Source organism: Mercenaria mercenaria, chromosome 3 (genome assembly GCF_021730395.1).
Source record: "Mercenaria mercenaria strain notata chromosome 3, MADL_Memer_1, whole genome shotgun sequence".
In the NCBI taxonomy this organism is placed as follows: Eukaryota; Metazoa; Mollusca; class Bivalvia; order Venerida; family Veneridae; genus Mercenaria; species Mercenaria mercenaria.
Window position 1 is genome coordinate 50907816 of NC_069363.1, and position 14352 is coordinate 50922167.

Genomic DNA, 14352 nt, shown 5'->3' on the forward strand with positions numbered 1-14352 from the left:
AAATTGATGGATTTTTTGATGAATATTTCGTTGACAAGAAAGCGAAAGTTGTCCGTTTACACACTCAACAACTTTTTATATACGACATAATTCTTCCTTGTATCAACGGCAATACACAGCTGAAACATTTGTCAACTCGATGCACATTTTAAATAACCATAATAATATTGAAATAACATAATTTCTTTAAAAAATACTGACCCTGTATCTTGTTTATATACAGATGTCAGCCATTTTATGTTTCGCAAACCTTTTGCTCTCGCTTAATATTTTAACGAACCAAAACACATTCGACCCCCCTGGAATAGGGGTTTAACAATACATATTCATGTCAAAAGCAATGCATGACAAACAATACATATTTAAGTTTCAAATAAACATGATTACCTGTAGATATATTTATATATTACTACATAAAGGGATGTTTAAAGTTTTCAGCACAAAATCGGCTTGTTTACGTTTCAAAATATGGCGGATTTCAATCGATCGAATGTGATTGAATCTCGTGCGGGGAATATCAATATTTAAGTTAAATTAAAAGGTGTAAGGGAAGCAAATATTGGTGAATAACTGGTACGGCCTACGACTTAAACTACAACTACTAACTGGTGTTCAGATTTACTATTTGATTGTAATATATTGTTATTATGACAAGCGATAAATCTATTTATGTTTTAGAAACAGAATTCACATTAAAGTATACAAAACATAGGGGGGGGGGGGGGGGGGAAGGTTAACAAGAGAGAAACATGTGTTTACAGAGAGATTCTCGCGCTCACGTGCTGTTATAGCATCTTTTTATATATGCGCGTTCCGTGGCAAACCGTAAACGTATTACGGCCCAAAAACTGATAATTCAAATGGAAATGACGTGAAAAAACAGCTCAGATATTCCCGCGCATTTCATGGAAATTTAAAGACGTTGAGGGATAATGCATTCATTTATTAGTTTTTACGTGTTTTATGCTAGAATAGCGTTAGCGAACGTTCATTTAAGAAAGAATTTATAGCAAAAAGGTGTTTTAACACTATTTATGCACGATGGGCTGTTATACGTCGGGCGTAATAATTTCACGAGGGCGCAGCCCAAGTGAAATTATTTGTACGACGTATTACCGCCCGAGTGTATAAATATTGTTAAAACACAGCTTTGCTATAAATTATTTCGATTCTAATATGCCCTTAATCTAAAACAGTAGACAGAATATAGAAGCGCTCTTTCTTGGTCGCAACAAAAACTTTGACGTCAGTGCACGTTAACGTGACGTCATTCTAGCTTAAGAGTGTTTTAACAGAGACAAGCATATTAGAATTCGTGTTTTAACATCTTCAGAATCACTCGGGATTCTGCAGACGTTATAACACGAAAAAACATGCGTTATCCCTACATTTGTAAACTATCGACTTGAAAGTAAAATTTAAGATGTAAACAAACATGATCAATAATTAAGTATAATGAATAATGTAAATACGTTATAACTATGTAGTCGGTCAATAGCTAATTATAGCTAGATCTAATGTTATTTTGTTATTTAATACGGACTTTAAATGCCATTTTTTTTGTATTGTATTGCATTGTAAATAAATAGGTAGGTCTATACATAAAATACATAAACAGGTACATAAACAAATCGCTCATATGGAATCATACTTTATTTTCAGCATGTCTAGAGGTCAAGTGATTCATGGGGAAGCAAAACGATTGGTCACTTATGATAACTCTTTCGTCCGTAAAACTGCAAAAGAATCTGGTATTCCATATAATACATTAAGAGATCATATAAATGGCCAATATGCAGGTTTCATTAGAGAGAATCATTAAACCTGAGGAGGAAGAGTCATTAGTTATTAAGTCATTAAGTATATGGCATCAAGGGGTCTTCCTCTTACACGTGACGACATCAAACGCTTTGCTGGTGAAATAATCAAACAACGAAATCCAACTTCTAATATTCCGTCAGAAAAATGGATATACGCTCTTTTTTACAGAAATCCTGACTTGTCTTCGAGAAAAGCACATGCCTTCAAGAGGGAGAGGGTTTCAGTGTCGCAGCACATAACTGATGACTATTTTGCTCTGCTCAAATCTACAATTCAAGAACTGTCTCTTGAAAATATTGGCACATATTTTAGTGAAGAAAATTGTTGAACTGGTATATGTTTTAACTGTAGAAGTTTATTAGTAGATACATTATATCTTTATAGTTGTGAATGTGTGTTTATGAGTGGACCTTAGACTTTTAATAGATTTATAAAACTGCTCTTACTCTTGTGTCTTCATTTAATTTTACATATGTGTTGACCTTTCTTATTTATAAACAAAGTGGTATGGTAATAATTCAAAGCATTATTGCAGAACTTAGCAGTATAATAACTTTGAAATAACCCAGAAAGTGGTTTATTAAGGAATCCTGGATTTTCCTTAAAATAATTAAACTGTGTGGTACACCTGGGCTTTTGCAAAGACATAGTATTAATTTTGTGTGCGAATTTCTTTGTGAATTTACTGTTTTACACTGTTTAAAGGACAGTGAGTAACTTCGGGGGTATCTTATTGCGCCACTTTAGAGCAAGTTTCAAGTTAATCGGGCTGATATTGATAAAGTTATTCTGTCTATATCTTCTGCGCGTTTGATGCATTGTAACATCCCAATTGCGCGCTCACGCTGTATTTGATTCAGTCGTGCCATGCAACCAACACTATTTTTTTTAACTTTATGCTGTTTTTCGAGTGAGTCAATCATCAATGTTCCTAATGACAATACAAATTCACAAAGAAAATCGTTAATTACACGCGCACATGAATTTCGTGCAAAACGGCTATTGTGAGACTACTGACTTCACGGTTGATCATTTTTTTTTAAAATTTAACACGTGAAGTTCTTCAAGTGTAATGTGGTATGAAGAAAACAAGTCAAGGGGGGGTGGGGTCCCAGTTAGGTGTCTGCGCAAAATGTTTTTTGATTTTCTTTATATTTTATGACAATATACCTACATGTATTGAGTTTCATTTACAAGTGTCACTGTTACAAGTTTTGACTTACTGTTATAGATATTCACATTTAAAGTGGGTGGGGTAATTTGACATGTGACCAGCCAGGAACACAATTTCCGTTGTTTTTTTCAAAAATGGTTCAAACTTTTTACCTAGAACTTTCATGTTAAAATAACTATGCAATGGACATTCACACAACATGTTGCATTTTAAATTGTCTTGAATTCTTTTTTTTATCACAGAGCCATAAAGTGGCCTAATCAAATTTAATTATTTTCAATGGACAAACTTCACCAAAAATCTAAAACATTTTTTATTAGTTGAGATATTCAGGTCTTATTTTCAGCAGATACTGTAAACTAAATAAATATTAAAATGACAATATATCAGTACACTCTGATTTATATTGGGAGAGTTATATTAAAACAGTTTTAAATTACATGTATATCAAATATCAGATAATTTTAGACTCGTAACCTAAGAATAAAACTAATTCCTCCCGAATCAAGCATATTTTTCCACGAGTTAATGCATCACAAAACAGATTTTAAAATACTGCCTCATTACTGGCCGAAATATTTCAAACCACGCACAATTTCCTAAACCATTGCTAAAAGACAGCTGGTTTGGCTAAGAGCAAAAAAATGCGCAAACAAAGGCACAGGTTTTCATTCAATTGTGTAATCACTTGAATAAAGGAAAAAACATATATGTAGGTGCATTATACTAATACAATTATGCGTTGAAACTTTTCATGTCAACAGTGTTGACAGGTTACACAGTTTATGATTCTATATAGGCTATGTATAGGTAGGAATTGCACTAACAAACTCGCTTGCTCCTGTGCTTATGAATAAATTATGCAAATGAAGCGGCCATATTGGATATCGGTCAAAAAACATAAGAACATAAGTCAATCAAGCGCACCGCATGCCAAACCGAAAGTAAAACTACCGTTCAAGTTTTCAGGTCGATATCAGGTAACTAAAGTGTCCAAATCATGGCAACTTGGTATAATTTATATGTATAATGATTGATCATCAAAACAGAATTAAAAGTTAGAAATTCTGAGACAAGTATTTTATCTACGCATGTTATAAATCGTAGGTAAGTGCAAGAACGGTATCGGTACAGTCAGTGAGTTGTCCAGAAGATGCTCATTTTATATTATTTAGAAATTTTTTTGAAAACAGAGACAATTTTTTCTAAAAGCATCAGTGAATATACTTCACGTTTTGAGTCCATTTGGGTAGTGTCCACCCCACGTTTTCAGTGTCTTGGACATCAAAGTCGTTTGTTTACAAAACGTTGACCGCTAACAGCTAAAAGCTGCACATATTCAGTGACGTGCTGATACCGTTATATTAAACAGTTTAGAACGAAATCGGCCAGGAATAATATTTTCGAACGTTATTTCCTGAAATTAACTATGAAATATGAAACTTCAAGGCGATCTCTGTCCGCATTATGCATATTCAAGAAGAGTCGAGGTAGTTTGATGAAATAAAGTTCGATTTTCAAAAACATGCAACAAAAATATTAATTGCTACTACATGAATTTCACATAACAAAGTTAGTGTTATGTTTTCGTCCAGACTTGGTCTTCTGTTTTGAAAAAAAAATAGACCTTAAGTATAGTGTTCGCCATTATTTATATAATAGTCAAATGAACTGTATAGGGCCATTATGACTGCCTTGTCTTTTTTAGCAGAAAACTATGTCTGAGTCTGACTCGTCAGACTCGCCAGTGTGCAAGAAAAAGAAGCTAGTGAGTGTGACACAGGAAGAAATGGTATGAACCTGAAAAGTTTATAGCATTATTATTTCAATGTTGAATACAGTCTGGTAGCCTTAAAAATATAGATGTCTGATTTTAAGTGCAGTGCGACAGATATTAAAAACCGGTGACGACATACTTTTTCATAACTGTTCTTTATTCAAACACATTTATAAAATCTGCAGATAATTTATATAGCTTTAAACGTCTTCAAAATAAACGTGCATTTGTATATTGTTTTATTAAACCCTTGTGAAACTGGCAATGGTAAATGTTTGTATGTTTTCGAAATATTAATAAAGCATTAAAAATAAAAATAATTTACAAAAGAAGCAATATACAAATGTACGATGCTGGTGATGGGCATGATATCATATATAATATATAATCGCCAACTGCTCTTAAAGGTTATGGGTATGCTTTTATCAATCGGGTAAGCTTGCATAATATCAATAATAGTATTAGTGTAGCATGAATATAAACTTACGTAGTTAAAATGATCTGATTTGGTAGGTTTTTGCTTGGGATGTAAAGCATCAAAATATATAGAAAATGTATCTATAAAATTTCTGACCTGATCAGGGCCAATTTTTGCAGTACATTTACTGACAGTGGTTCTATTCCGGTGCTAGCCTGTTCAGCTATTATCTTTGGAAAAGAAACTTACCAATCGAGAAGATGCCAAATTGTCTTAAATATCTAAAATCATTAATTGTGTTATTTGCAATGATTGGGTATAAATTAAAATTTATCAGATCATTTTAATATAGGCCAAAAAAGAGACTTGTTTCTGGTCACCCGAATGTCTTAAAATCTTTAAAGGAAGTGTAAATGTATGTCCAAACAGTGAAACAAAGCGATATTCGTTATTAATTAGCTTATCATTGACTTTATTGACGATAGTTTCTGTCATTTCACTATGACAGACATAAAGGGCAACATATTTCAATGTAAAACTAAAATAAAAAACCGACCTTCCGACCATGATCATTTGTTCAGGTCCGTGGCCAGAAACAGGTCTGTTTTTAGGCTTTATAACTGCTTGGTATGTATATCTCTACATTCTGATTACAGCTGAATGTTGATGAAGGTTCACCCATCCATTCATCACAAGACCTATTTGCTTCTAGCCCGCTTAAAGCTCATTCACAAGATTTGTTTCCATCAAGTTCGCATTCTTTGCATGAACCTTCTGATCAAATGTGGCAAGAATACTTAGATCCCAATAAGGGAGATTATAACTTCAAATCGTCCCCAACTTCTTCATGTAATATAGTAACTTGTGATCATGTTGAGAAATGTAAACTTTTAGAAAATGAAAATAATGATCTTCGTCGAGAAAATGAAAAACTTAGTCGTGAAAATGAAGAACTAAAAGAAGAAATCAAAAGTCTTAAGAAAAACTGTAATGAGTCATTATTACAAGAAAACTTCAACTTAAGAGAAAAAATTGAAGAACTTAATTCCATACTGCATTTGCAATCTACAGACACACAATATGAATGTCCATAAAGGGTATCTAGAAAGTTCATGCAGAACATGCGGAAGTACATTTCCGAAAAAGCAGAAAAATTTTCCTAAACAAGCATATGCTGAAGAGATCAAAGCTATTTATGACATTTCAGTAAATGAAGACAATGATGATATTTATCCAAAATCAGTCTGCTCAAACTGTAGAATCAGATTTTATAAATTTAGACAAAGTATTCAAAAGCAAGAACAATTTTCTGGAAATTTTCCCAAACTTTATAATTATAGCGTGCACACAGAGAACTGTGCGTTTTTGTTTAAATAAATCTCAAAGCGGGCGTAAAGAAAAGCCTGAATTGTGTGTGAAAAGGAAAGTTACTTTTTCAGAAAAAGTCACTGATACTGCCTCAGAAACTGAGACCGGCTCAGAAACTGAGACAGGTGAAGATGAACCTACAATAGATTCAGACAGTTATTCAGCAGCTAAAAGACTGCGTTTTCAGGATGTAGGAAGTACTTCTGAAGAACAATTTAACTGCGAAATAACTAGTATTGATATTGAAAAAATAAATGAAAAAAAACTAGCTGAAATATTTCAGTGCAGTATATGCAAAGGCGTACCGACAATTCCAAGTCTCACGCGATGCTCGCATATTTACTGTAAGTCATGTATTCTTGCTTGGTTAAAAACTGCTAATGTGTGTCCAGTTTGCAGGTCCTTCATTACAGCAGCCGATACTGCTTCACTATCAGGTCAGCTTTTACTGCTGTACGAAACTATGACATTGTCATGTAAATATACTGGTTGTTCATTTATTTCAACAATAAGCAACTTTAAGACTCATGAAGATTTGTGTAAGTTTGGAAAGTATCCAGCTCTCTTTTCAGCTTCTTCCAAGCGAGTATCTACGGTTACTAAAGTTCCGATATATGACTGTTCTAATAAGTATTTAAAACAGAAGCGTCTGAAAGGTTTAAATGACTTGGTTACCGAATTCTGCCAAACAAACACAGAAGATAAAGGCGACGCTTTATTTTTTCTTTTACAGCAGCACTTAAAAGATACAAATGACACTAGACAAAATGACATTAATGATATATGGAGAAATATTAATTCAAAATTGACTCCAAGTCAGTGTCTTGCTTTACGCGTCGATACACTTCAGAGCAAAACACAGTATAAGGCGCAATATAATTATCTTAAGAAAAATGTTCGCAATCCCTTGCAATCACCTAGTGTTATTGATGATCTAGAACTTTTATATGCACCAAGCTCTACGCGCTACAGCATCCAAGGATTAGAATTCACAGACAATTATTACCATACTCCAACTAAGGTAGTAAACAGAACTGAGTACACATGTAAAGATAGCTCCTTTGAGCCACTAGATGTTTTGCAAGACTTCCAGCCAGTAATGCCAGAATTTGCATCACCTAATATTAAAGGTGTGCGATGGAGCTATCCTGATGCAATAGCAAGTACATTAAGGGAACTTGAGCCAAAACTTGTTTCTGGTCTTAAGCAAAATAAAATTGACCCAAATGATCCTAATATCTTACTAATCACTAGCATTAAAGATGGTGCTGACGGTCTAGGAGACGTGTCGATTCACAAGGAATTGTCTGATCGGTTTTTACCTGATAAAGCGTTTCGATTTTCTTTTTGTGTTTTTAAAATTGAAGCTGTAGTTAGTAATCGCGAGCCAGTTGAAATTTTCGTAGAGGAAAAACCTAACTCAGTTCGAACAAACAGGCCATTGCTTGAAGCGATCTGCGACGAAAACAATAGAGCTTCTAGTTTAGTGTGTCTTTTGCCCATAGAAAACGAGCGAGCGTTTTTGAAAGATAAAATATTAAGAGTACAACACAAAGATGGGTGGCGAAGACACTGTCTTAAATTCTATACTAGTATGATTGATGAAAAATTGGATAGGAAAGAGAGCGGTTTAGCTGGAAGCGGATCTAGATACCTTTGTACACTTTGCGAAGCCACAACTCAGAGTGCAGTAAAAGATCTTGGCAGTTTCCAAATTTCTAGAACTTACAGTGAAACAAAAGAAATCGCCGAGTATATCCGTGTAAATCCTGACAGACTTTCGCAGTCGGCTATCGACAACATATCCAAGGGTGTTAAACGTACACCAACCTTACAAGCGGAAGCTATTGAAAAGTGTTTAGATGCAACTCACGCAGATATAAACTTGGGGTCTTTTTTTAAGAAACTTCTCATAAGGGAAATTGCAACCGTAACTCAGTGGGAAGCAATTGCAGACGTAAAACCAATCCTTAAAGATGCTGAGGTTAAATTTGACATGCATTTAAAGAAGAATATTGGCATCAACCCAGAGTTGATGATGCTAGGGAATTATGCTAGGGTTTTGTTTAACGAAGCCAATGAATCAAAAATACTTTCATATCTTCCAAATGAAGATAGAAGGAAAAACATGTCAAGTGTTTTACAAAAGTTCAGATTCATGAGGAAGGTATATCGGTCTAAGGATCCTAAGAAGGAATGCCCCGAAGATATTTCTAAATACAAAGAAACAGCTGTAGAAATGGCCAAGTTACTTTTAACACATTTCGGGTATGCTTCATGGCCAAATTACTTACATAAAATTGTCGAAACACGTTCAAGAATAATAGAAAGTCCAAACGGTCCTGGTACTGTAGGCGGTATAAGCGGTGAAGGGAATGAGTGCGGGAACAAGATTTTCAGGCATATGCGGAAAAACCTAGCTAGAAAGGGAAACACACAAGGTGGTCTAAGGGATGTCCTATGGTGTCACTGGCTTTATAGTAGTCCTGAACTTTCAGAGCTTGCTACATTAACATTGAAACAGGTAAGATGTAGTTTATGTTTTGAACTAGGTCATAACAGACGAACTTGTGTTATGAACAAGTCATCAACGACCTCACAGGACACACAGGCCTGAGCGTTCTCTCAGAGAATAAAATCATGTCCTCGCACTCGTTGAATTATGCTATGTAGGACACTAACCAGTACTATATTAACAAGGTGGTGGTTTCATTAGAACTTTAATAATACCGCTATGCTTATTATAAGGAACAGCAGAATAGGGGCATGATACGAATTTCTATATATATATATATATGGAGAGAGAGTGGGAGAAAGGTCATCAAAAGGAACAGTTCAAGAAAGGCATGATACTAATTTATATAAATATATGTATTTTAATACAAGTCGCACCATGAGAAACTGCATTTGCGAGCAACCTGAAACCTGTGTATCCGTGCAGTCTGATCAGGATCTGTACTGTCCGCTTTAAAACCCTATAAAAGGTAGACTAGTCAGTAGCGAACAGTACGGATCGTGATAAGTCTGCACATATGCGGAGGCTGATCTGAATCAAGCTAGTCTCAAATGCAGTATATTATCTTCATGTGTTTTTATGTGCATCAGTAGAAACTAGATTGTCTTGTTTTCAATTATTTTAACGTAAAGTTTCATTCAATTACCTCCCTTTTTGTTTAATATATATATATATATATATATATATATATATATATATATATATATATATATATATATATATAAGCATCTCCATGAGAAAATTAACATACTTCGTTTGGAACCAGCATGAATCCTGGTCTGCCGGTGTATCCGTCCAGTCTGATCAGGATACATACTGTTCGCTTTCAAACCCTATAATAGATAGTCGTTTGCGAAAAGTATGGATCCTAATAAGGCAGCACATATGCGGAATTCGTACTGGAATTACCCTGGTTTCAAATGTAGTGTATTATTTTCATTTGTGCTTTCTGTGTGCATTAGTAGAATGTCTTATTTTCACTTATTTTAACGTAACACATCATTTAATTACCTCCCTTTATATATGTATATGTATATATATATAAAGCCTCACTGTGAGTAAACAGCATAGTGTATTTACAACCAGCATGAATCCGGATCGGCCTGGGTATCCGTATTCGTTCAGACTGATCAAGAGCAATACTGTTCGATTTCAAACCCCATGATAGCTAGACTTAAGTTGTTAGCAAACAGTTTGGATCCCAAAAAGGCTCCGCAGGTGCGGAGGCTGGTCTTAATCAAGGTGGTTTCAAATGCAGTAAATTATTTTTATATGTGCATTATTTTTATATGTACTTGTTATATGCATCAGTAGAACCTAGAATGTCTTGCTTTCAATTATTCAAATGTAAAGGTTCATTCAATTATCTCCCTATATGTGTAAATATATATAAAGCCGCTCCATGAGAAAATCAAAATACCACAGTTTCAATCAGCATGAATCCTGATCCATCAGTGTATCCGTCCAGTCTGATCAGGATACATACTGTTCGCTTTCAAACCCTATAATAGATGGTCTTTAGCGAAAAGTATGGATCCGGAGAAGGCTGCACAGATGCAGAGGCTGATCTGGAATCATACTGGTCTCAGATGTAGTATACTATTTTTATGTGTTCTTTTTTATGTGCATCAGTAGAATTTTGTTGTTGTTTTTTTTTGCATTATTTTAACGTAACGTATCATTCAAATACCTCACTTTATGTGTATATATATATATAAAGCCACACCATGAGTAAAGAGCATACTGTATTTGCATCAAGCAAATATCTTGATCGGCCTGTGTATCCGCGCAGACTGATCAGGATCCATACTCTTCGATTTCAAACCCTATGATTGGTAGACTACTTTCTAGCGAACAGTATGGATCCTGAGAGAGCTGCACCTATGCGGAGGCTGATCTCGGATCATGCTAGTCGCAAATGCAGTATACTGGTTTTCTCGTAACGCAGTTAATATTTTCTTTATTTCATTATCATATTATATGCTTTTTATGTGCAAGTAGAACCTAGAATGTCCTGTTTGCAAATATTTTTACGTAACGATTCATTCAAATTCCTATCTTTATTCGTCAATTTTGAAATTCACAATATTTTAAAGCAAACTGTATGGAAACATTGTTGTAATATTGTAATATTATACCATGACGTTACTTATTTAAGTGTATTCAAGACGAATTAATGGCCACACGAAATTGTTAAATCAAAACGAGGACATTAATGTGTTCATGGTTGAACACCCGTCAGCAAAACAAAGAACACAAGTCAAGGTTTATTTTGTAGTAATGGTTCATTTAATAAAATTTTTACTGAAAGTGCTTGTTTTCCTGACATCATTTTTTCCTTTTTCGTCCTTTGGCTTTACATGTTGTACATGTATATTTTCCTTTAGGAACACCTTTTTCCAGGAGACCCACACAGTATTGATGTAACCAACGCTTGCATTTGCTTTCGCACTGAACCCATGCTATAGGTGAAATTTCCGGAGATTCAAAAATACAACATTCATCATCTAAATCGCACGAACTTGGTCGCAGTGGTTTTGTAGTGTATGCAAAAATATTTTCAGCCGATCCTCCAACAACCATAATGCAGTCATCTGACAAAGCAAAACTTGAATTTCCTGCAGTGCAGTGCCATGTGTCTAACTCTGTAGTGTCAATGTTCAAAGACTGCAAATCTATAGTGTACAACTTGTTACTTGTTAAAGGAGTATCAGTCATCTCAGGTTCCTTTTGAGCGTACCCTCCAGTGACAATCAGTTTATTATTTAGCGCAACGATGCTATGGTACGAAATAAATATGTCTACTTGAAGTTTAGCCGTTATCTTGTCTAAAGTGTATCTATGTTCAGTAAGGTTATGCAGTTTCAGAATGAAAAGTTCATTTATTGGAAGTCTTTCTAATGGTACAGATTCGTTCCCTTTGAACGACACACCTCCTATTATAATCACACATTTTGTACCTGACAATGTCACAAAATTCGCAGTGTGATAGGCTCTCGGTCTTACATCTGGAATATTTTTTATTCTTGTCCATAAATATGTGGATGAATCAAACTCATAGAAAGAACCATCATTGCAAACTTGAGTAAAGGGACTGACAAGGCCTGTCGTATGTCTGTTGGGTAGTGATACTCCGCCATGCATTACTACTATATTATCACCCAACGGTGTGATAGTGTGACCGGTTCTGCCAGTCGGTATATCACCCCTCTGGACGTCTTTACTCAGTACACCTCTACCAGCAGATTGGCAAATTGTACACTGATACTTGTTTCTGACGAATTCCAATTTGATAAGTTCATTGCTAGTGTCAAATGTATCAGTATTTAATCCACCCCATACAAAAACTGTCTGTTGGTCAAGCCAAGCGCTCGCAGACTGTAAACTAGGAAACTGTGCCCCTAAAATATTCTCGAACCTTTGAATGTGGCTAATGTAAGCATCATCTTCGTCATACTTAAATGTTATATGGAATAAGTCATTACCATATTTCCATTCACTTTCTTGCACTCTACGTGCTCCCCCAAAATACAATAGAGTTGACTCGTTATCATTGGAATTAAGTTTTAGATAGCAGTGTCCTTCTGCAGGAAAATAATCCGAGTTTCTTAAGTCGAGTTCTATTCTTTTTCTTGTAGCTTTGCCTTTGGTTGAAGATTTAGATTTAAATGGCAGAATTCTCCATTCTGGGGCTGCTTCAGCCATATTTCACTAAAATCAGAAAAAAAGATCATTATATCCCTACGGTGTTATAATGGGGATTGTTAAAAGGGACATTTCTGATTGAATTTTGTCAAAGTTAGTGATAAAAAATATGACCCTTGACTTTTATTGATAGAAATCCGGAAAACAGAAATTTTGCCATACTTTCATTATCAATTACTTGACCAATTCTTCTCATATTAACCCTGGCCCCTTCTGTCCCATTAGCTTATGACCCAAGGGTCGTATTGAAATTCTAAAGGTATTTTGTATTCTTCAAAGCCCATGTCGGTATTTTGGCAAGTTTCAAGTTTCCAGTACCAACGGTATTTTATAAAGGAGTCTGAACGGACGGACAGACATGAAGATCATCACAAGATCCCTGCTGCTCTGCTAGAAGAGATGGAAAAAATCACACTAATAAATTATTTACCAAAGGTGAATTATTAAAACTACATCTTCATTCTTAATAAAATATACTTCCAAAAGCCTTATATAATCGTGAAACTGAAAAACCAAGTACCTAAAACACTTACATAATTACGTCCGTAAAGCCATGTAATCCTAAATCTTATAATATCAACTTGATATTCTCTTACGCCCGCAATGCCAACGTAGATATTCCAGTAAAATTCGTGTACAGCTACTGTAACATATGCATGTATATGTACAGTGCACATTACACATTCGTTCGATTAACTAGAACAACAACAACAAAAAGGGCGGTACTTGACAGTTGGGCATGCTCATTACGAATGTTTTGTTTACATCCGGTCGTCGCATACGGGAATAGCACAAAGTTTGTTAGTGAATTGTGTACAATGTATTGAAAGACATTTAATTTTGAACTCACATTTACGAAAATTGCTGTGGTGTAAACATTCGTACAACATAGAACTTATACATGAAAGTTCGGTGTTCCGTTTGGATATTCCTGAACCTGATACCTCGAAAGTCGAAATCATGCAACTAGATCTACGACAATGAAAGTAGAAACCATGCTGGTGAAAGTTGAAATCACGATGGCGAGATCACAAAACTACGATGGTGAAAGTCGAAACCACGATGATGAAAACGCGATATCATTTCTCATTTTCAGCATCATTGTTTCGTGTTTTCATCATCGTGGTTTCGATTTTCACCTTCGCACTTTCGACTTTCATCATCGTAGTTTTGACTCTCACCATCGTAGTTGAAAGTCGAAAGCACGAAAGTGAAAGTCGAAACTAGGATGATGAAAGTCGAAACAAGTTGAAAGTCGAAAGCACGATGGTGAAAGTCGAAACTACGATGATGAAAGTCGAAAGTCGAAACTAGGATGATGAAAGTCGAAACAAGTTGAAAGTCGAAAGCACGATGGTGAAAGTCGAAACTACGATGATGAAAGTCGAAACTAAGATGTTTAAAGTCGAAACTACAATGACGAAAGTCGGAAGTCTAAAGCACGATGGTGGACCTACGAAACCACGTTTACTATCGTGTTTTCGACTTTCACCATCGTGTTAACGGCTTTCATCATCGTAGTTTTGTGATTTCGACTTTCGAGGTAATGGGGTTCAGAAATAAATATATCGATG

General features: G+C 35.1%; 2 protein-coding genes across 2 annotated transcripts; one reads left to right on the forward strand and one right to left on the reverse strand.

Moving 5' to 3' along the window:
• Positions 1-6412: 6412 nt before the first annotated feature.
• LOC123561259 (V(D)J recombination-activating protein 1-like) lies at positions 6413-9175 on the forward strand. The gene has a single exon (XM_053539698.1). The coding sequence runs from the start codon at positions 6413-6415 to the stop codon at positions 9173-9175; it is 2763 nt and encodes a 920-aa protein (XP_053395673.1).
• A 1814-nt stretch (positions 9176-10989) lies between these two features.
• Positions 10990-13462, reverse strand: LOC128556036 (uncharacterized). Its single transcript, XM_053539936.1, has 2 exons — positions 13312-13462; positions 10990-12784 (listed from the first exon to the last, which is right to left on the reverse strand). Exon 2 carries the CDS (start codon positions 12776-12778, stop codon positions 11402-11404), a length of 1377 nt encoding a protein of 458 aa, XP_053395911.1. The 5' UTR covers positions 12779-12784; positions 13312-13462; the 3' UTR covers positions 10990-11401.
• Positions 13463-14352: the final 890 nt, after the last annotated feature.

Excerpts from the sequence above, each read along its gene's own strand:
- LOC123561259 (XM_053539698.1), top strand. The coding sequence starts at position 6,413 with ATGATATTTATCCAAAATCAGTCTGCTCAAACTGTAGAATCAGATTTT.
- LOC128556036 (XM_053539936.1), bottom strand. The coding sequence starts at position 12,778 with ATGGCTGAAGCAGCCCCAGAATGGAGAATTCTGCCATTTAAATCTAAA.